Raw genomic sequence first — 23,386 nt, 5'->3', positions numbered from 1 at the left:
CTCTACGTGCAGCCATAGAAGCCATTTTAATCTGTAAGTTTGAATTTCAAACACGTCTAGCATCAATTACTTATTTTTTTAATGGCTTTTCCCCCCTTTTTATAATTCACTGGCTTGCACTGTGGCATTGAGGAGTGCTCAGTCACCCTCCCAGGTGTATATCGCTCGCTGAGTGACTCCTGGTTTGCCAATCCCGAACGATGCGCAGCTACCCAGGGCCGACGAGCCGCAAACACGGCGAAACACGTGTCCTCTGGTGCTGTCGCATCGTTCAATTAGTATATATATATATATATATATATATATATATATATATATATATATATATATATATATATATATATATTCTGGCTTTCCGTGGCCAGGTCCCTTACCTTACCTGCCGTTGTGGAAGGAAAAAGACGCGGAGAACAGATTTTAGAGAAGTTAGGAACACTAGATTATGTAATAGGGAGAAATTAAAAGTTCAATGAAAACTGGCCGACCGTTTTGTTAAAATATCATGTTGTACTTTTCGTGTTAAATTCTCCACTAAATCAACTCGATTTTGTTAACCTCTGTAGAGAGTGACTAGTAGAAGTGAGAACTAGAGCTTTATTTCTCGCGCCGAGCGAGGTGTATGACAAACGCAAAAGCCAGGGGTGATGGCGATGAGACCGCCACAATTGCAACAGAAAATTCGGCAAGCATCAAACTACGTTGGTTTGTCAAAGTGGTCACCGTGCGCATCTACACACCGCTACCATCGCTGTGATGCTATCGTGTGATGCTATCGCTCCATGACGCCTTTGGCGTAGAATGAAGTGGGCTGCTGTCGTAGCTACTGTAGCATATCTCTCTGGAGGGCCTCATCTGTGTGGATCGTCTTTCCTCCTATAGGTGCTCTTTAAGGGACACAAACAAATGGTAATAGCTTGGGGATAAATCTGGGTTGCGTACGGGCACGGGGAAAAACTTCCCAGGGCGTTTCGGCCAGGGTCGTAATTTCTGCGGTTTCGGCCTATCGTCAAATTCGCCGTGTGAGGCAGGGCATCGTCATGAAGAATGGCCCTTCAGGACAACGCCCCAGGCCTTCTATTGCGAATTGCGTTTCGCACGGTACCCTGTATCGACGTAAAGTAGTACTGGCAATTAATCATGACTCCTGACTCCAAGAAGTCCTTATGGATGACACCCAGCACGTCCCAGAAGACAGTTCCCGTAGACTTCCCACCAGACGACTGCATCATGCTTTTCTTTGGTTTAGTACAGCAACCGCCACAGGAATCCTTCCTTGGCTCGATCTCGAGTACAGTGCTTCGTACTGTGTACTTGACAGTGAGCTTATGTGGTCTTGTATGTTTACAGGTGTCGTCAGCCATCTTCCGTGCTCATGTTAAATCTACAACCCTGCTCCAGCTTCTTCGCTTTGTTTCTCGGGTCTACGGGTCTATTTGTTTCGTCGACATCCGTTGCGTCTGTCCCGCTACCATTCACTTGGCAACACGTCTGTTCTTAATCTATTGGTCTACCATGTCATGTTGCGTTTGTGTGCAAAGTAGTAATTTTATTATTTATATGTGTAAATAAAGAAAGAGTTTCTACGATGCTATGGCTACTATCTGTTATCATATCCCGGTTGACACCGCTCCGAAAGTTATAGAGACTTCAGATGGTCGTTGTAGTGCAGAAAAAGTTGTACTGGCTCGAGTGTACATGCCACGCAGTCGCCTCAATCCAACGTGCGTCGCGTTTCATAGGTCCTTCTGTTCGCTCGTCGTTCGTTTGAAGGCAGGAATTATTAAACCGAGAGCTTTAGAGCAGTGGTTCTCAACGTTTCCAGCTCCCCGGACCCCTTTTGGCACTCGTCAAGACGTCATTCCCCTCCCCCCCCCTACGCGCGCTGGTGTGAACTACGTAGGAACAGATGCCAGACCACACGAGTTGCCGAAATACGGTGTCCACTTACGGAAAATCCTTTATTCAAGGTTGCATGTACGACAACTTGTAATTACCTTAAAGGGACTATGAAACAATTTTTTTTCTTCGTTTCGTTCGAAAGAAGACATTTTTCTGAGTCTAGAACCGAAATTTTACTTTCGTCGCGCGAGCGGATTTCTCGGGAGCGAATTTAAACGGAGCGGCGAAGGGAGGACAGCTGGCGCCACGCCGTGGCGAGCTGCCGAGCGGAGACACAACGGGTAACGGGTGACGCGACCACGGCCGGCTCAGCAACACGTCATCGTGACGTGTTGCCGAGCCGAGGAATCCCGCCAGGAGCATGCGCCGTAGGATCCCGCGTATGCGTTCATCGGGAGTGGAAATCTCCATGACAGCAGCTTTCGCGCGATCGGCAGATTTCGGCAGTGGCGGCAGCCACAGCGCGAGCTCGCGGCATTACTTGCCATTGTGCAACACCGGTGACGTAACGGGGAACCGAAGTGCGGTCCGTACAGTTACACCATCGGCAGGGAAATATGCGCGGGAGAGGAGGAACGCGGAAGAGACATTTCCAGAGCGCGCTCCTCGCAGAGTGGAGCGATTTCGTCCGGAAAAATTTGTGGCATATTAGTTTCTCTGCGGGAAGAACAGTTTCCATCGAAAAAAAGTATGGGGGTTCGGGAAATTTCATAGTCCCTTTAATGGAGAGATATCCGAGCCATTTCCAACTCGCAGCTTATTTTCGAATCAGACAGAAAGGAGGAGTCAGAGAAGACGTACACAGGATGACATTAATATTGCTCCAGAATTTGCTTGAAGAATCCTGATAATGTCATACTGCCTCTGGCAAGGACTGCTACTGGGAACTGAAGCTTAGAGCCCTGTACGGGCCGACTTTTCCGGGCCCGACCCGGCCCGGGCGCATCGAAAAATGGCCCGGCCCGACCCGGGCCCGGACCTTCATATTTTTATGCGGCCCGACCCGGCGCGGCCCGGTGACCCAGTGACTAGAGCACGGCCCGGCCCGGAAACTAAGCAAATAGAGCCCGGCCCGGCCCGGCCCGGCCTGGCCTGGCCCGTGACCCGGCGAGTAGATCTCGGCATAGTATTTGCAGCCGCGACGTACGCGTTTCTGGCGATTATCAAACAAATTTATGAGTAAATCTATAAGGAGAGAAGACAAACATACAAGTGAGGGCGGTTTAACACCATAACCGTACCAGACCAAATTAAATCCAGAACGTACGCGGGCATGGGCGTTATCGCTACACTGTCAAGATTTTGCGGAGGTAAAGGATGCTGTCGACAAACTCCTTCTTCCAGTCCATACCCCTCTCACCAAGCTTTGCCCAGTGATTGTGACATACGTGAGAAGTGAGGAGCAATGTAAAGTGGCTTTCAGAATGTTCTAGACGGTCGAATCATATGCCTAATGCAGTATCCCTTGCTTGCTTTTGCAAAATATGCACAGGAATGACGCAAGCGCATGAAGATATGAACTAATGCATCTCTATTGTGTGGAATTAGCTGCGCGGCCCGGCCGGGCCTGACTCTCGGAAACATATTTGTCGGGGTGGTGGCGTATTTTAACGGCCCGAGCCCGGCCCGGCCCGGAGCACACAGCCACTAACAAGCCCGGCCCAGCCCGCGGGCAGGGTCGGGCCCGGGCCGGGTCGGGGGCACGGGCCCGTGCAGGGCTCTACTGGAGCTCAGTGGCTGCAAGATGAAAAAAAAATTGGTATCAAATATACAGTTATGCATGTGAAAGTTCCAATGTAAATAGAAAGAATAAAGATGCTTCTGAATGGCGAAAAATAAGAACGGTGGTAGGGTTGTGAAAAGCTCGCAGCCATGGGGTGTGATGAGCGACCTTAGTACAAAAAATACCTTTTATTGCGCTACTTCAGAATGACATTGACAAGACTCAGACTTACAGTAGCGTCATACCTTTACACAGTACGACGTGAACGGGTGACATTTAGATGATATTGTTTCACGAAAAGAAATATAGTCTACCATCGTACCTGCAAAGCTATACGCTGTCTGTCGCGGTCACCGCGTATTCCGGTAGCTGTTAAGCAACTTATTCACAATACACAAAGTGGATGCGGTATTGTTAGGCAACAAGCAAAGACAAATGACTTACCTCTCGGCAGTCGTTGACCAGGTATCGGGTACGAGGCGTTCGGACGCTCGAATAGTTTCTACACCAAGAAGCAGAGCACAAATGCTGCGCAGGCATCTTCCCTGGCAGCTGTGAGTGTTCGAGGACACTCACATGATACAGCTTGCGTTTTTAAATAGGAAAAATCAGAACTCATAGTCCAACACAACCGCCACACAATACGAGCCGTCGGAAACGGACGCCGGCGACTCCTTGGACGCCAACCGGCACAGCCGCCGCGCTGTCGCGTGTTCGAGTGCTCGCGAACAAATTTGAAAACGGCCAATGATCGCTCAGAAAACGAATTCATCCTCATAGGAACCAATCAGTAATCACTAGCCACCGGATGTCTCCATGACGTTCAATTTATGACGTTTTCTGACGTCCGATGACGTGAAACGCATCAAGCGCCTCACTTTATCCCGCAAAGGAACTGGCGAGTTTCGGGCCCTTGGTGCTGGCGTCTGGCCAAACCCTCTTGCCACCTCGGGCGCGTGTCGCGAGCTTGCACCGTGTTCGGAGCGTGCGCTCCCGCTGCCTGCAAGGCTCCGAAGAGAGTGCAACCGTAGATTTGAGGCGCCGTGCAAGCCCGCGACTTCTGGTGCGGCGTGCGGTGTTCCTACTAAAAAGCGAAGGTGGACCAGGTCTAGGCGGGCCTAATTCCTCCCCTCGAGGCATGAAATTCCTCCCCAGGGGGGAATTCCTCCCCGGTTGAGAACCACTGCTTTAGAGGGTTAACCACCGTGTAGGTCCATCAGTAGCTTAAAGCACCCTTAAAACTGATGACGGTGGTGGTGGTGACGAGACCGGTCTGCCGTTGTTGGTCTCACTCATGCGGAAAGACTGTAGCCAGAATGAGATGATAGGATATTATATTTATTTATTTTATTTATTTACCTTAAGAGCCCGAAGGGGCATTACATAAGCGGGGTACAACTGATGCACCCAAAATGAACAGCAACAATAGAACAATCTTACATAGATAATACAAAGATACATTATAAGTGTTAATTAGATAAATAAATCAGACAAAGCAGCCTTAAACAGTGCTGCATCTTTAATTGTGACTATGGAAGATTGTAATGTGTCCCATTCTGAGACGGCCAATGGGATGGGTGATTTAATAAATGTAGTGGTTCGAGCCCTTGGGCGGGTAATGTAACATGCATGATGAATACGCGCAAGTCGATGAGGCGGAGGAAGCAAACTCAAGTCTTGTTAATCGCACCACACCAGATAATAACGAGGATGCACTCCGCGATGCTCTCGTTCTTCTGGAGGAAGCGTCGCAGGCCAATTGCACGGATCTTGCTGTCTCTCCCTGCTTCGTGGAGGAGTGTCACTTCCTGACATTGGCCTTATGAACAGAGGAATCGCTATGAGAACTGTGCTTCGTGTTCTAAATAGCGAGCCGTCGCCAACTCAAGTTTTATTAGTCTACTGTATGGGCCGCCTCGCACGGGACCTTGTTGCGCATGGCTATGACCAAGTGGCTCCATCGGCTGCGTCACCTCCACAGTTTCATGCAGCCGTGCACTCCTATCACCGCAAGCTGTCCTCTGTTCTACCAAGTCATTTGCTGGCTTCTTCTCCTAGCGTGCTGTTGGAAGCAGTGGTTTGCCATGAAGTGGACAGCAATTGTTCCGATACCGAGCGACGCCCAAGAAGCATGTCGTGGTCGGTGTTGATTGGCTCGTGGCTCCCTGGACCCCTGCGTGATGTGACGTGGTGGTTTGCCTGGGACATCCTGCCCACACGCGAAGCAGAGTACCTGTTGGACATGTGGAGAAGTAGGTCATCGTTCTCAGAGTTGCCCTAAGAACGGGCGAGATTCTGACAGGTCAGGAAAAGCCGCATGTATTGTCTCTCCTGGGCGGTACGTGTGTGCAGCGCCCAACTACATCGATTATGAGGATGCAGAACGTGAAGGATCTCCGCGCGCATTACCGAGTAAGATCGTGCTTCTCCGACCAGTTGATGGATCGGTAGAGGGACAGGACGTCGTAGTCCTGAGGGATACCGGCAGTAATCTAATTTCGGTCAGGCGGAGCTTGGTGCCGAATAGTCAGATGACGGGCAGAAGTTGTTCAGTTTACTTAGCAGACAACACGTGCCGGACGTGGCCATCTCCTCTTGTGGAACCTGGTGTCGACAAACACTTGTCCATATTGTGCACACATCGAGACGAACAGTCATGTGCTCTACGAATGCCACACGGCGAGGATCTTTTGGCGTCTTGTTCGCCGTCACACAAATGTCGTTTGCCCTGTGTCATTCGACTGTCGCCGTCCGTCTCACCGCCTTAGTATTCTCGTGACTGCTTGTGGCGCCGACGTATTGTGGACAGCTCGCTGTAAGGCAGTGGCACAACGTCGGAATCGCGCCCCATTGTTCTTGTTGCTGCGACGCTTGCGCGTGAATGTGACGAACTACCTGCAACGGGAACTACTCGTGCTCGGACGTGAACGTTTCGACAGGCTATGGGGAGCACACCCCTCAGTTTGTGCACAGGACGGCCACGTATTCATCGTGGGAGCCCCACCTTGACTGTATATAGTGTACATAGTGTACGTCGTATAATTTTCTCTTTGTACTTTCACACTGTGACATAATATAGCCTACAGACTATATAACTGATGAAATTTAGATGTATATAGTGTGCATAGTTGTATAGTAGTTATATAGTTGCATAGTGTGCACATATTGCCTGTATTTTGCGTGCCGATAGTCCTTTAGTGTAGCCATCAAATTACTGTGTGCTGAGGACCGCTTGTGTATTTTGTTAATAATAAATTTTCCCTTAACAACAACTCAAGTCAATTTCGAAACATGGAGAATAATAAAGATTATGTAAGAGACACAGTCGGAATATTTTCCTCCGGATTTCTAATGTTTGGATACCATTATTGGACACCTTTTTAGAGAGCGGAGACACTTGTGAATCGTGAGTAATTTGAAGTTATGAACCTGACGGCTCTACTTTGGGTATATTCCAGCTCGTTGATAAGAGTCGACTGATAGGGGCTCTAGATAGCTGCTGCAACCTCTAATTTCGGTCTTACAAATGCCTTGTAAGCCATTCGTTTGACGTTACTAGGTGCCGACCTTAGATGGCGCTTCAGATAACCAAGGGCCCTATTTGCTCCGGATGCTATGTGATGGACATGAAATTTCCAGTTTAGGTCGCTTGTAAAATGTACTCCAAGGTACTTGTATCCAAAACCTGTGCTGAGGGCGATGTCGCCAATCTGGTACAAGTGACGCTGTGGGATGCGTTTTCGAGAAAAACAGACATGCATGCACTTTGAGTGATTAAGCTGCATCAACCAGGTATTGCACCAGACTTGGAGGTTGTCAAGGTCAGCCTGCAAAGCGACCTGGTCAACGGAATCCACTATTTTTTTTTTTTTTTTGTAAATGACGCAGTCATCTGCTTACAACCTAACTGAAGAAGACAAATGACACGGGAGGTCGTTTATGTAGATTAAAAAGTGGTCCAAGGACACTGCCCTGAGGGACGCCCGAGCATACGCTGGACCGATCAGAATTCGAGTCATTAACAGAGGTAAACTAAACACGGTTAGTTAAAAATTGCTCTATCCACATTAAGACCTTCGGATTAATATTACACAAAGAGAGTTTATAAAGTAACAGTCTATGGGGGACGCGATCAAAAGCCTTTGAAAAATCAATAAATACAGCGTCTACTAGTTTATTTTCGTCAAGCGCGTGATGCAGATCATAAGTGAAACCAAGTAACTGACTTTCACACGAATAACCTTTACGAAAACCGTGTTGGAATTTAAAGAGAAAATTATGTTCCTCAAGGTGTGCACTCAACTTCGAATACAGGATATGTTCTAAAATCTTACAGCAAATACTGGTGATAGAGATTGGACGATAATTTGACAACACATTCCGATCTCCAGATTTGAAAACTGGTATGACCTTACCCACTTTCCAATCTGCAGGCAGACAACCAGTGTCTAGGGACTGATGAAATATTAACGTGAGAAAAATACCAGAGATAAGTTTGGTACTTTTCAGAATCTTTGAGTTAAAGTTATCAGTGCCACAAGATGATGATAACCGTTTGGGGATGATAACCATATGATATGATATATGATAACAGATGTTGAAATGATAAAGGCCGAAAGGTAAGGTGTAGGCAGGTCGCTCGCAGGATTGGTGAGAAGTTCAAGCAAAGAAAGAGTTTTCGCATAGTCTTTGGGCGACTTCTGGAGAAAACAGACGAAGCAACGAGATTTTGAGCATCCTTCCGAGAAACAGCTTCTGCGGCGTAGGACATCATCCAGCTTACAATTCCTGCTGTGTCCTAGGTATTTTCCCCCCACCACAGCATATGCGCTGCAATGAAGCAGGTTGTGTTGGATAGTTTCGGTTTGCCGACAGTGTCTGCAATTTGCGTTGTCCAGACAGCCAATCTTGTACACTTGGGATTTAGTGAAAACGCTTCCGGTTCCCTTCTGTGAAGAGCAGCGTTTGTGTATTTCGGGAAAGTCCATTCAACGGGGTATCTAGTCGACGGCTTTGCAGGATTTTCCAGATACCAGGTGGCTGTGTAAGTATACTAGCTCACTGAGAAAAAGAATCTGTCACTGTGTCCCGGCCTTGGCAATGGTGGTGGTGGTGGTGATCTGCTTGCCGTAGTCGGTCACGCTCAACGAGCAACGACTAACGACTATCGCAGCGAGTAACGTCACGACTATCGCGGAGTGCGATCGTGCGTCCTGGGCCGAATTCACCGGGGACTGTGCCGACATTTGAATTAAAACGCCTGTGGAAAACCCAGGGAAAACACCCAGACAACACAGCCGGCGGTCCTCTCCCTGTCTCGTCGTGGAATGCCATCATTGTAGTCACTAGGCCACGGGATCCGGTAAGGCGTTGGCAAAATGCAACTGCCGCTGTGGTGCATACAACAACAACAACAGCATAGATGAATGAATGATGATGATGGTGTGGGATGTTTGACTGCGTTGAGTGCAGGACCCTACCCCATTCCAAAAAGGTACATATGAAAGGATGACGAGGGAAGGATCCCTACAGTTCGTGAAGGAGACCCGTGGCCCTCAGAAAGGAAAGAAAAGCGCCAACTGCACGGTACTGATGTCCAGGGTTACTCCATGGGCCGAGAACTTTACAGATATTGAATGGCCTATGATCCAGCGTTTCAAGTTGACATTTAAAGGCCCGTCGCTCGCGTACGTACTGGCTGTAGTCTTCTATAATGTGTCGAATTGTTGCCGGGACACCACAAGTTGTACACAGCGCCGTGTTGCTGTGGCCCAGCCTATACCGGAGTGCAGGGGTGAATGCGACGCTAAGTCGTAAACGAGGCACGAGAGAGGTAAAGAGGCGAGGGCAACCGCCTGGCATTTCAAATAATAGAGTTGGGTCAACAGCATACAGAAGCGACCACCGGGTGATGTCATGACACCATTCCTGATAGGCCCAAGGCGAAGTCAATGCGGACAAGAGGGAGCGTCTATCCCCATTTGAAAGTATGATGGGGACTGCTGAGCGGCGATGGTGGGCCGCAGTAGCTGCCCGATCCGCTACTTCATTGCCTCTTATTCCAATGTGGCTAGGGACCCATTGGAGGGTCAGCCGGTGGCCCCTGTCTTCTAAAACCTTGAGCGCCGTCAAGATGTTCACTACCACCGGGGCCAAGGAGCCTCGGATGCCCATGTTGTCTATGCACTGCAGCGCCGACCGCGAATCTGTGTAAACCACCCAGAGGCGGGGGTGGTGATCCAAAATAGACTTTAGGAAGAACAGGATGGCATACAACTCCACAGAGGTGGCCGAGGTGCGGTGCGAAAGGCGGAACCCACGTGAAATTGACTCCTCTGGAATTACAAATGCCGCAGATGAGCCGCCAGTAGTACATGTAGTAGCAGTGGAGGAACCGTCCGTATATACGGCGGTTTGGTTTCCGTACGCAGCGTTCATCCACTCAAGAGTAGCCTGCTTGAGGACTGGAGCAGGGGTTTGGTTCTTCGACCCCTTGATCCCCGGGATGTGAGACGAGATGGATGGTCTCGGCAGTGTCCATGGTGCTACTGAAGAAGCAGTTGGGGCAACAGTGAAGGTAGGTATATGGTCCGTTAGTTCTTGCGCACACTGCGCGATTTTGCTGTGGTTCCGCTTACGAAGCTTCTGTACCAGTGGGTGACGGCGATGGTGAGCGCGCAATCGCAAACAGTGGCGGAAAGTTTCTCTTTGGCGGAGGACGCCAATTGGAAGTTCCCTGGCTTCGGCTACCACCATCCTCGTGTCAGCGCAACGTGGAACGCCAAGACAGGTCCGCAAGCTGCGCGCCAAGGCGCAACGGAGCTTGTGTTCGGATGTCCGTGATAGTCCGTGCAACGCAGGAAGGCTGTAGACTATTGAGCCACGAACAAGCGCTTTGTGAAGTGCAAGAAGGTCCCGCTCAGTACATCCCCAGCGCAAGCCGGCAAAGTGACGTATCACATTTCCCCAACGTTGCGCCTTTGAAGTGAGATAGTCGATGTGTCTTGCCCACGACAGGTTGCGGTCCAGCACAACACCGAGGAACCTGTGGTGCCTGACCTGACCTGCCTTAAGGGAGATCCTCCGATGAGTAATTGGAACCGGCGCATCTCTTTCCGGGTGAACGGAAGCGTAGCGCTTTTCTCAGTGGAGATGTCCATCCCTGCTTTCAGGAAGTAGGCACATATGGCATCAAGTGAGCTCTGGAGCCGACGCTGAATTGCAGGGCGGGACTTGCCAACCGTCCATACGCAAATGTCATCAGCATAGATGGACAGATGCACCCTCCGAGGAAGGCACCACTTGAGGCCCATCAAGACAATGTTAAATAACAGGGGGCCAAACGAATCCTCGAATCCTAGCCAGAGATTCCAGTTTCGCGAATCCGAACCCCATTGCCCAAAACTGAGAATCCAAATCTTTCGAATCCACCAATCACGTTTGTTCGTTCCTTTTTAAAATCGGCGCCTCCAAGCCTGCTGGGCCGGCGGCCCCCAGGGCGCGATAAAATCACAACATAAAGCTCAGATATTAGAAGTTTAGAAGTAACACGGTTTTGCTTTGATTATTTCTTAGTTTTATGGAGCGAATTCAGACTCCTGAGTTTACGTATTTCCTGTATATGCCCAGACAGAACAAGATGTTGCAAATGTGTTGCATCAATGCTACCTCTACGTTGAAGTGTAGCAGCGATGTTTCATGTCCACATTCGTCGTTGTAGCAATATACTTGCTTGAATGTTCATGCGATGTCTCAAAGATTGCGTAAAGCTAACATTGCGATGTTACTGAAGCAATGTTGAATATGTTACACTTATAGGTAATGTAGCCTTTACATTGTTGATGCAATGCTTTGGAAGCAATGTCAATGCTATGTTGCAGTTGCATTTCTTCTGATACGCTTAATCAGCAACGTAAATTCAATGTTTGTGCAATATCTTTATTTCATTGTTTTTGCCGTATTTCAAAAGATGCGTACACTCTTAAAAATGAACTTCACCGCATAGCACGCTCCTAGCCAACTATCATCTCGAATGATATCGTTATCCGCCCTGATTTGTTGAAAAGGGGAGGCGTACGCCTTTCCTGTGACACTTATGCTGTTCATAATTGTCACAAAAAGGCGTACGCCTACCGTTTTCAACAAATCAGGGCAGATAACGATATCATTCGACATGATGGTTGACTAGGAGCGTGCTATGCGGTGAAGTTCATTTCTAAGAGTGTAGAGCTAACAGTGTGATTGTGTTTCCGAAGCAATGTGCGTGTGAATAAATGTTGCAGTTACATTGCTGATGTGGTGTTTGGCAATCTATTTTATTGCAATGTTGCAATAGTATTGCTCACAAAACAGTGCATCAGCGACCAAATCTTAGCGTTGCCACACTATCATTATATCAATGTGTCTGTTGTATTTCGAGAGCCAACGGTGTGATTCTCTTGTGATAGCAATGTTGCACACGGTACATTGAGGAAACATCGCAGCTTAGAAATGTTACCTCTAGGCGACGTCTGAAACATTGCAGCAACATCTAAAGAACCATATTGGTGCAATGTTGCACGATTTGCATGCAGCATTTCCGTGGCACTTGCTACGAGTGCTCTAGTAACACAATGTTTGCACGATCTTGTTCTATCTGTAATTCCCACCAATAAACAATGAATGGAATCTTCGGAACTTCCCGTGACGCTCGCTCATCATTTATCAGTTTGTTTTTGACGACGTGTTCAAATGTTGCGGCAACGTTTCATGCACAAATGGAAAGTTACCACAATGCCTCTAGTTCAATGTTGGTGCAGCATTTTGTGACGATGCATTTCAGAAACATTACGATTATGTTTCTCAGGCACAGGTGAGGTAACATTACAATTAGTGTTACCATTATGGGGAGAATTAATTCAGACTGTGAGAGACATATTGTGCGGCAACACTGCGGACGCACTATGGGGGATGACTATGGACAACAGGATCGACACGAGGACAACATATTCTCAATAAAAATTAATCTGACCAAGAACCTGAAATTAATTAATATCCATTCTTACGACACATATGAATGCGCGCTGACCCTCGATATGGCATTCTTCCATAGCATAAGTTGGGGGCGGTCGCCCCCCCTCCCCAAAGCATAGCCTGGTCCAGGTTTCATGCCAGGGGCGATACTCTATCCCATTGCTGGCGATAATGTAGTGAAATGGAATAACGGGTTGCCTCACAGTGAGGACGAAGTGCTACGGTGTCGAAACACTTAAGGCAGAGCGTTGGTAGGCTAGATTTGGCCATGGACCAAGCAATTTTGACGTAGTGAGAGGGCGAAAGTCCAGCTGATTTAGAGACACCGATAGCGTGGATCTGAAATGTTGGTGTGCGGGCAATGGAGCAAGCTGTGCTCTATACCGAGAAGAAAAACAAAGAGGACTCTACGAAATGTCCACGTAAAACGCGATCCCGATTAAACACATGCTCCCTCTAAACTTGACCTCAACAACTGAATTGGCCCAACACTGACGCCTTCCAGTCAATCCCCTCGCACAATCCTCACGCCATGACGACCACCGTCTTTTTTTTCTTTTTCCTCTTCGTGGCAAAGGGCCGCATTGAGAAGTAAAACGACAAAGCAGCCCATATTTTTACAAAACATAAAAAAGCAATACTCAAAAAACGACAACCGAGAAAGCACACAGTTCACCTTCGATTACGTGCCTGTACGCAAAAATAAAAAAATAATAAATAAATAAAATAAAGAAGAAAGACAGAAAGAAAGAAAGTAAGGCGAGAAGTAACAAAATGCAAAAGCAAACAAGTCCGGCCACTATAATCGGTGAACGCTTTTCCTGGGGCAAATTGCAGGGGACAATGGCGTTCGGAAAGGAATTCTGCTTAGGTGAAATTACGCGAAAAACTTTGGGCGGTACCGGGTGCACCGTACGATTCATACGTCTGGTGTCAAGTGTTCGCTGGCATCCATTGAGATTGTGCTGCCCCGTGTGTGCTCAAAGTTTTGATTTTTTGTGAGGGTGTGAAAGCGAGAGGGTGTGTGGGAGGTATATAAGGCGGCCTGCAGGGCTAGTGAGGTTGTGTCTCACCAGAGTGGGTTTAGTGAGCAAGTATGATCGCAAGGGTAAGTTGGCACCGTTCGCTAGATTGCCATCAGAGCAGAACAAGAATAAGAGACGCTTTATATATTGTTGAATGGTTATATTTAGTGAGTCCTAATGAGAGGCAAGAAATTGCACTACACCTGAGAGCTGGATATGATCCCGAACTGAAGCACATTTTAAACCGTTTGAAATCGCATTTATTGTATCGGGCGAGTTGTACACATACTCAAATCGATACAGCGCAACAACCAGGTCCTTTGTCTGACCCTTCTTGTCCTCGTTGTTGCGCTGTATCGATTTGAAAACAATTAAATGTTTTATTGTTTCTTCTGAGTTTCTTTGTTGCGCTAAATAGGCCTTCCAGTACTGTTCTCACCTATAAGCCGTTATAAGACACCATCGAAGGCGGGGGAGACACTTGGCAAGGGAGATGTCCTATGCATGATATACTATACTGAATATGCGTTAATCGTTGTCATTTCCCCCACCCCGGCACCTACACATTGCCAACTGAGAACCCCTGGCGAACCAAAAGTGCCTAACATCGCCGTAGAAATTTAATAATTAGTTTAAGTGAAGCACACAGATTAGTAGGTTAGATAGAATAGCGTACACGCAGGCTAGCTGGTAGTCAATATTCTTCACGGGAATACCTGAGCTTGGACGACACACACACACACACACACACACACAAAGTAAACACTGACGGCAGCAAGTTTTTACTGGTTCAATGTCTCATCAATGTCGTACTCTGTGCATCGCGTGTATTGCCCAAGGTCAGGTTCTCGTCCCCACAGACAGGTCAGTCGGGCCAGGATACTTTAGTTGAGCTCGACCTGCTATCGACGTTTTTGCCGTACCGTAATAGCACCAGGAGAAAAAGAGTGGCTACAGACGAGCAGACGTGGACAGGTGGAGAGATAACAGAAGGAATGATAGAGAAACAGGGGGAATTAGTATGTGTCCAGGGCAGACCCCACATTCTTAACAATGAGGGACAATCGCATAGCTCGCCCATAGCCAACCATCATCTCGAGCAACATCGTTGCTTCCTTTGATTTGCTGAAAACAGGAGGCGTACGCCATTTTTGTGGCATTATGCAGTTCATAGTTGCCACAAAAAGGGTGTACGCCTCCCCCCCCCCTTTTTCGTCAAATCAAGGGAGAGAACGTTGTCATTCAGGATGATGTTTGGATTGGAGCGTGCTATGCGGTGAAGCTCTGTTGTTAGAGCGCACGGGAAACCTTGCCGACATCCGTCTTGAAGGTCAGCCAGAAAACCCATCTACACTCTGAAAACAGAACTTTACCGCATAGCACGCTATGCGCCAACCATTGCCAAGAATGATAGAGTGATCGCTACTGATTCGGGGAGAGAGAAGGGCGTACGCCTATTTGTGGCAATTATCATATATCCAAATTGCCACAAAAAGGAGTACGCCCACCTCTCTCTTCGAATCAGTAGCGATAACTCTAGCAATGGTTGGCGCACAGCGTGCTATGCGGTGAAGTTCTGTTTTTAGGGTGCATAACCTCCGACAGAACAGCTGGTGTTAGTATTTGAACATACCACCACCCAGTCTTCAACATGGTCTTGTGTCTGTGTCTACCAGCAACGAGCGGGTACTGTGCGCACTCGGCCATGCGGCTGCACTCTGAAACCTGAGCTTCACCGCATAGGACTCCTACACTGTTAAAACAGGACTTCACCACATAGCACGCTCCTAACCAACCATCATACCGAATGATATCATTCTGTGTCATGATTTGTTGAAAACAGGGGGGAGGCGTCTATCTGGGACAAGATAATCTGTCCCAGATAGGCGCCTCCTCTCATTTTCAACAAATCATTGCACAGAATGATATCATTCGGAATGATGGTTGGCTAGGAGCGTGCCATGTGGTGAAGTTCTGTTTTAACAGTGTAAGGCCATCCAGAAATCATGATGCTATTCTCCTGTCTCCTGGGTTGCACAGCAGACGGCTCGTACGGCTCCTTTGTCGCACTTGCCGCATGCAAAACGTCCCCGTTTTCAGGAAGTGCGCGCAGACATCACACAACTGTGCAGCACACATTGTATGCTTCGAGCTCTACATTAGTCACCATAAGCGTGTTGCATATCCACGGCACACAAAATGAATTTGCATTTTTGTTCCAGATCGCAGTGGTACTGGCCATATCGGCCCTCGTCCTCGCTGGGGGACATGGTGGTCACGGTGGTCAAGGAGGGTACAGTCACCAACACAGGCACCAAGATGTAAAAATTGCTCAAATGTAGTTTTTCCACTGTCACACAGGACGATCTCTTAGTGATCATTCAAACCGATGATTTGGATCCAATGCTTATTCAGGATTTCGTATACAGTGTGCGAGAGGAAAGTATGTAGACCTCAAAATTATACACCGTGGAACATGACTTCTACGTTCGCCATCCACGCGATCTCAACTTTAAATTTCTCCTATAGAGCGAATCGCGTGCTGCCTGAATGCTCCGAAATACAGAGGACATTCCAAATCGTTGTACAGCGTCAGTTGTTAAGGGCGGACCCACCCGAGACTGCGTGGTCGGCGTCCGCAGTAAACGCGAGTCACATGTCCCCCACAGAGTCTAATTCAAGCGTTCGCGACTCAACGTATAACGGTACTTTCCAATAAGCTGAACAGACATTGCTCGCTCGCTTCAGGCTGCAGGAAGATGAAACTTGGTATCCAGATTGGAAATGCACCAGGACTCTCGCTTCGTTGACCACCATTGACGTGGTACGCTTATTGTGAACGGCACGCCATTTTATGTAACATCCACTAAATCGTGGCCGTTAAACAGTCCACAAACGTAATCTGGACGACGAACGATTGAGAATTTATTCCCACGTATTAAAATTTAATGCGCCTGTCTCAATTTCCGCGGGAGTTACCGTTCCGAATATGGAGGACGGTGAGATTTTACCAGTCTCGAGAAGTAATTTTAGTTAGAAGCAACTCGATACAGTAACTAGCTGCTGCAAAAATAACAAGTACCTGTATCAGATTACGCTTCCTAAGAAAGTAACTTTCAGCAGTACCTAGTTCCCTTTTTACACTAACTAGTTACAGTAACTAGCTACTTTCAGAATCGTAAGTTTTTTGCAATAATACCGGAAAGCGTTCCCATTTTTCTGTCATAGCCGTTACCGCATGTTGTTCGTGGCTCAGACTACTGCCCACAGCTGTAAATGAATGGCGATGTGAAAAGGACGCAGCTATCCCAGCCACTCAGAAAGAAGGGCATGGTGCGTCTACTGCATTCGGAGGTGGCCCTCGACTTGAGGCGACCCGTGGTGGGGACACCTCACTATGCTACGATATGCTCGCAGTACCCTCGCACAGAAGTACAGCGCTGCAACTCTAGCCTCTTAAAGGGCTCAAATTAAAATTAGTTGTGGTATTGCTAGAATATAAACCGTTATCATTATTCCAATGACAAGAAAGTAGTTCTATGGTCAGCGCTCCTAAGCGCAACATGGAAGAAGCGACGTGCCACAGTTGAGCGGCTGTTCGCCATTGGCAGGGATGCTTTGGAATAAAGCGGGGCTGACTTACAGAGACAAACTTGAAGCAGGAGCTCTTTCTCCAGTGTGGCCTGGAGAAGTAGTTCACATTGCACCACAAAATAATTTAGGATAAATGTATTTCAGTTCTTGTTCCGTCATTTTGGAAGGTACTTGTAGAGTAACTAAGTTACCTATCGCTATAACTTAACTAGTTACTATTTCTGCAGACTAACAGCTCCTCTAACTTAGATACTTTGTTCGTGTAGTAACTGGAGCTGCAACACAGATACTTTTTGAAGTAGCTTTTCCCAAGACTGCATTTCACAGCGTCCCCTGAAAACGCGCGTCACGTGACCCCGCAGAGTGTAATCAAACCAGCAGAACAAAGCGATTTAACTAATACTCGGAGATACGACATCATCCGGCTCCTCGTGTGCATTTGTTATCCCGGAGGCGAATATCGAGAGAGTGGTGCGGCTGTCTCACGTCACCTCTGCAACGGCCGCTGAACTTTATGGAGTCCTCTTGGCAATAAGTTTCATCAACTCACAATCTTCAGTTGCTCGCTGGACCATCTATAGCGACTCAAAATGTGCGTTTCAGACCCTAGCTACTATGTTTACTACGGGATCTCTGGCGACAGAAGCGCAAGATGTCTTACAAGCACACCATGCAGCAGTATTAAAAGGTCATGATATCCAAATGCAGTGGATCCCTAGCCACTGTGGCATTGCAGGTGACGAGGCTGTGGACGCTGCATGCTGCACGCCGGGCTCTTCAACTAAGGCGCGCCCAGGTGATGCCCATTTATTTCACCAAGGGTGACACGGGGCGAATGCTGAACGAGTTCAAACAACGAATGTGCAACACCTCCTGGTTAAGGGACCGGCTCGGGATTCGCTTCTGTACAAGGTCGACCAAGGGTTACGCTTTCGAGTACCACCTTCCTTTACGCGACAAACGACAACTGTCCTGCATAGGCTATGGCTCAATGAACCGTACAGCGCAGCGAGACTCTCCGAACTGTAGTGAGTGTGGCGTTGTAGAGGATGTAGAACACATCCTTCTCAGGTGTCAGAAATACGTCGATGCCCGAAGGACATTAGAGACGAGCCTCTCTCGTGTGGACTCCCCAGCCTTCGACATCACGAAACTGTTAGGTCCCCCTTCGTCCGACAAGGCGCACTTGAAGACTTTTTGCATGCAACCGGGCTTATGGACATCCTATGACACGTGTCCTGTGTGCCCCCGGCGATTCCGCCACTTTACTCTCACTTCGGCGCAGCTCTTGAACTTTTGACCTACATGTTGAACTCCATTATCATCTCTGTTCGTGTCTGGACATCATCCCTTTGTGTTTTCATCATCTCATCATCGGTTTGAACTTTCTGTATTAACTGTACTGGGGTAGCCAGTTTGACTTCGTCGAAACTAACATCCCCATTTTTTCTTTATTCACATCACATCACATACTCGGAATGTAAAACATTTGAGCAAAGAATTGGTTTGTTCATCACACCTAGTGTGCGAAAAGTGTGTGGAGTTGAGAGACCGGAAAGGGCGGAGAGACCGGATTGGTAGAGACACAGCGTATGATGCGAAGGGTAACAGTAGGCCGGATTGGCCGATAGACATCGTAATCGTCCCTTCAATTTTTGTGTCAAGCCGCTGCAACATTACAATGTTTCTACATCTTGTGTCCGTTGAGTGAAAAGTTTTTGCAATTCCGATTACTCGTCTTCTGACGCAGGACCACGGACACTACAAGTTTGGCTACGACATCGTCAACCACTACGGTGCCAAGAACGGTCGCTGGGAGGCCGGGTCTGCTTATGGTCCAGTCGTCGGTTCTTACTACCTGGGTGACATCGACGGCAGACACCGTACCGTTAACTACGTAGCAGACAAGCACGGCTTCCGCGCCATCGTCAAGACCAACGAACCCGGCACCAAGACTAGTCTTCCTGCCGCTGCACCTTACGTATCTGCTCACGGAAAGCACGTTCCTGCTTACGGCCACGGTGGTTACGGTCACGGAGGTTACGGACACGGCGGCTATGGTGGATATGGTCACGGAGGTTATGGTGGATATGGAGGATACGGTCACGGAGGCTACGGTGGTTATGGACATGGTGGTTATGGAGGTTATGGCCGCGGATTCTATGGTTAAAAGTTCCAGTGCGTCGTCATGTGTGCAGCCTTCGTGTGCTTGCTGTTGTGAGTATAGATCGACCTCAAGCTCTCCAACTCTTCCCACTTATTTTTCTATTTTTCCCTTGGATTCTGAGGTCCACAACGGGAAATTGATCCCTCAAGAACCTTTTGGTATATTTATTCGATTGCTTAGAAGTACCGGTACAACTTTTCAAGATGCACCTCTTCCCAGATCAGTATTTCGTAACCCGCTTGCCTTGCACCATTAATACGTAATTATATGCAGGGCGTTTTTTTATTCGTTACAGAATGTTTATATAAAAATCTAGCACAGCAAGATACATGCCGTTTTACCATGTGGGTTATACGGTCAGGCGAACATCCTGTAGGACATCGTATGCAACTACTGAACGACTACTTAGCTAAAATTTATTTAAAACTTATTAATTAGATGTTTTCTGGGAAATGCGCGATAGCAGAATTGGAGCTAGTCATGAGCCGAATGCACATTTGTACATATATATGTATATATATATTCTGGCTTTCCGTGGCCAGGTCCCTTACCTTACCTGCCGTTGTGGAAGGAAAAAGACGCGGAGAACAGATTTTAGGGAAGTTAGGGACACTAGATTATTTAATAGGGAGAAATTAAAAGTTCAATGAAAACTGGCCGACCGTTTTGTTAAAATATCATGTTGTACTTTTCGTGTTAAATTCTCCACTAAATAAACTAGATTTTGTTAACCTCTGTACAGAGTGACTAGTAGAAGTGAGAAATGGAGCTTTATTTCTCGCGCTAAGCGAGGTGCATGACAAACGCAAAAGCCAGGGGCAATGGCGATGAGACCGCCACAATTGCAACGGAAAATTCGGCAAGCACTAAACTACGTTGGTTTGTCAAAGTGGTCACCGTGCGCATCTACACACAGCTACCGTCGCTGTGATGCTATCGCTCCATGACGCCTTTGGCGTAGAATGAAGTGGGCTGCTGTCGTAGCTACTGTAGCACACCTCTCTGCAGGGCCTCATCTGTGTGGATCGTCTTTCCTCCTATAGGTGCTCTTTAAGGGACACAAACAAATGGTAATAGCTTGGGGATAAGTCTGGGTTGCGTACAGGCACGGGGAAAAACTTCCCAGGGCGTTTCGGCCAGGGTCGTAATTTCTGCAGTTTCGGCCTATCGTCAAATTCGCCGTGTGAGGAGGGCATCGTCATGAAGAAGAATGGCCCTTCAGGACAACGCCCCAGGCCTTCTATTGCGAAGTGCGTTTCACACGGTACCCTGTATCAACGTAAAGTAGTACTGGCAATTAATCGTGACCCCTTACTCCAAGAAGTCCTCATGGATGACACCAGCACGTCCCAGAAGACAGTTCCCGCAGACTTCCCACCAGACGACTGCATTATGCTTTTCTTTGGTTTAGTACAGCAACCGCCACAGGAATCCTTACTTGGCTCGATCTCGAGTACAGTGCGTCGTACTCTGTACTTGACAGTGAGCTTATGTGGTCTTGTATGTTTACAGGTGTCGTCAGCCATCTTCCGTGCTCATGTTAAATCTACAACCCTGCTCCAGCTTCTTCGCTTTGTTTCTCGTGTCTACGGGTCTATTTGTTTCGTTGACATCCGTTGCGTCTGTCCTGCTACCATTCACTTGGCAACACGTCTGTTCTTAATGTATTGGTCTACCATGTCATGTTGCGTTTGTGTGCAAAGTAGTAATTTTATTATTTATATGTGTTAATAAAGAAAGAGTTTCTACGATACTATGGCTACTATCTGTTATGACATCCCGGTTGACACAGCTCCGAAAGTTATAGCGACTTCAGATGGTCGTTGTAGTGCAGAAAAAGTTGTACTGGCTCGAGTGTACATGCCACGCAGTCGCCTCAATCCAACGTGCGTCGCGTTTCATAGGTCCTTCTGTTCGCTCGTCGTTCGTTTAAAGGCAGGAATTATTAAACCGAGAGCTTTAGAGGGATAACCACCGTGTAGGCCCTTCAGTTGCTTAAAACACCCTTAAAACTGATGACGGTGGTGGTGGTGACGAGACCGGTCTGCCGTTGTTGGCCTTACTCATGCTTGACTTGAAGACTTGTGCACGCGACTCTCACGGTTTATCATGCGTTACGGGTGCTCACTGGTACGGGGCCATTACATCCGACGAGCTCTTACATCCAATGTGTCGTTACATCCATCGGTGGACGTAATGGCACGATGGATGTAACAGCTCGTTGGATGTAATACACGATTCCGTGCCACTACATCGAAAGTGCCATTACATCCAACGCGCCGTTACATAAAAAAAACGAGCCGTTACGTCCAACATACTGTTACATCCATTGTGATGTTACATCCAAGGAGACGTTACATCCATTGTTGGCCAATACATCCACGGGTCATTACATCCAACGAGCCTGTACATCCAACGAGTCATCACATCCATCGGGCCAATACGTCCAACGAGCCATTACATCCACGGACACATAACACTCGGTCAATGTTCTCGTCGGTGTTCTGTGCTTGTTACGCAGCTCCTTCCTTCGACCATCTCAAACGCGGCTCATTCCAACATCGCTGTTCTGTACTTTTTTGTCGCACCTATGTCAGCAATCAGCAGCCACCAAGTGTTGAGGTCGTTAATTCCTTAGTTGCTTTCAAAATTAGGAAGAGAGCCTATAGGTGAGTGGTTCTTATGCGAATGTCGCTGTTCTGCGCTTTATTGCCAATGATCTCCTTCACCTATGAGATAGCGTCCTGTGTGTGAATCAGGTGGTGTGAATACCAGATAGAGTTGGGAAGGTGCACACACCTGGTCACCTGAATCCGGGAAAATCCACGGGTTGAGCCAGAAACGGGTTATTGTTGCTGTCTCGAGGATTCGACGGAGAAGAATTAATCCGATTCAGAGACTCCACCCCGGGCAGCGAAATGATCGTCATGTGCGGAGATAGCAACTTGAAAGCGCTTTTGTCGACCGAGTAAGTGTTTTGGGAACTACCAGAATTCACGAATCCCGTTGTGCACCCTCCATGTGTCGATACGAGGAGAATGACACCCTGTGGAGTTTGTGCTCACCAGCCGACGTGACACTGACACCAGCCGCCCATGAATAAACCCTTGGTGTAATTTGTGACACACTCCTACACCGTTTCAGCCACTTGGGAACACTACAAAGCTCAGGTCACTTGAAAGTTACAGCTATGAGTGTTCAGCGCTGCACGTGTGAATGAGCCGATAACAATAAGTGGCTGCGTCTTTCATTGTGCGAAAGCGATACATGAAAAGCGGGGCGAGCTTTGCTCGGGAACCGTCTGCAGAGGCAATGAAGTAGTACGAGATTGGTTCAGGGTGGTAATGCCCTTCATCCCGGAACATTTCCGTCTCCCGTTCAGCGAGGATTTCATTTCCAATCCACCTCAGCAAGTATTACCTATAACGCCGAACTATCATAAGGCCGAAAGTCAAAAGGCCGAAAAATCAGAACGCCGAACTATCATAAGGCCGAAAGACAAAAGGCCGAAAAATCATAACGCCGAAGTGTCAGAAGGCCGAAAGCCAAAAGGCCGAAAAATAATAAGGCCGAGCAATGAGAAGGCCGAAAGACAAAAGGCCGCAAATCAGAACACCGAACCGATCACCGAAATAAAACGGCCAAAGAAGCAGAAGACCTAGTGTAAGCATCCCTGTGAATGACCACTGGAAGGGAATTGCTCTTTTCATTAAAAAACCAAACAAACAATAAACTATAACCTCGTATTGCCAACCTAATCTAGCAATAATCTATAATATGTTTACTACAAAGAGAAAGTGTGTGATAGGTGAATGCCAGTCAATGGCTTTTATCACTCACTGAATGAATTGTAAAGGAGATGGTGTTTCTCTACATTTGGCAACCCGAACCTGATTGCCACCGTGTACAATAAACACACAATGACACAGTGGTTCATATCTCTACTTTTCCTTTTTGTTTTCCCTT

At 47.7% G+C, this 23,386-nt stretch overlaps 1 protein-coding gene across 1 annotated transcript; it reads left to right on the top strand.

Moving 5' to 3' along the window:
- Window positions 1-10,139: 10,139 nt before the first annotated feature.
- Window positions 10,140-19,423, top strand: LOC135384569 (cuticle protein 14-like). Its single transcript, XM_064613766.1, has 4 exons — window positions 10,140-10,199; window positions 10,640-10,741; window positions 15,882-15,980; window positions 19,004-19,423. Exons 1-4 carry the CDS (start codon window positions 10,140-10,142, stop codon window positions 19,421-19,423), a joined length of 681 nt encoding a protein of 226 aa, XP_064469836.1.
- The last annotated feature ends 3,963 nt before the right edge of the window (window positions 19,424-23,386 follow it).

Source organism: Ornithodoros turicata, chromosome 2, assembly GCF_037126465.1.
Source record: "Ornithodoros turicata isolate Travis chromosome 2, ASM3712646v1, whole genome shotgun sequence".
Classification (NCBI taxonomy): domain Eukaryota; kingdom Metazoa; phylum Arthropoda; class Arachnida; order Ixodida; family Argasidae; genus Ornithodoros; species Ornithodoros turicata.
Note: the sequence above shows the minus strand (reverse complement) of the source record. Positions and strands in the feature narration are given on the sequence as shown.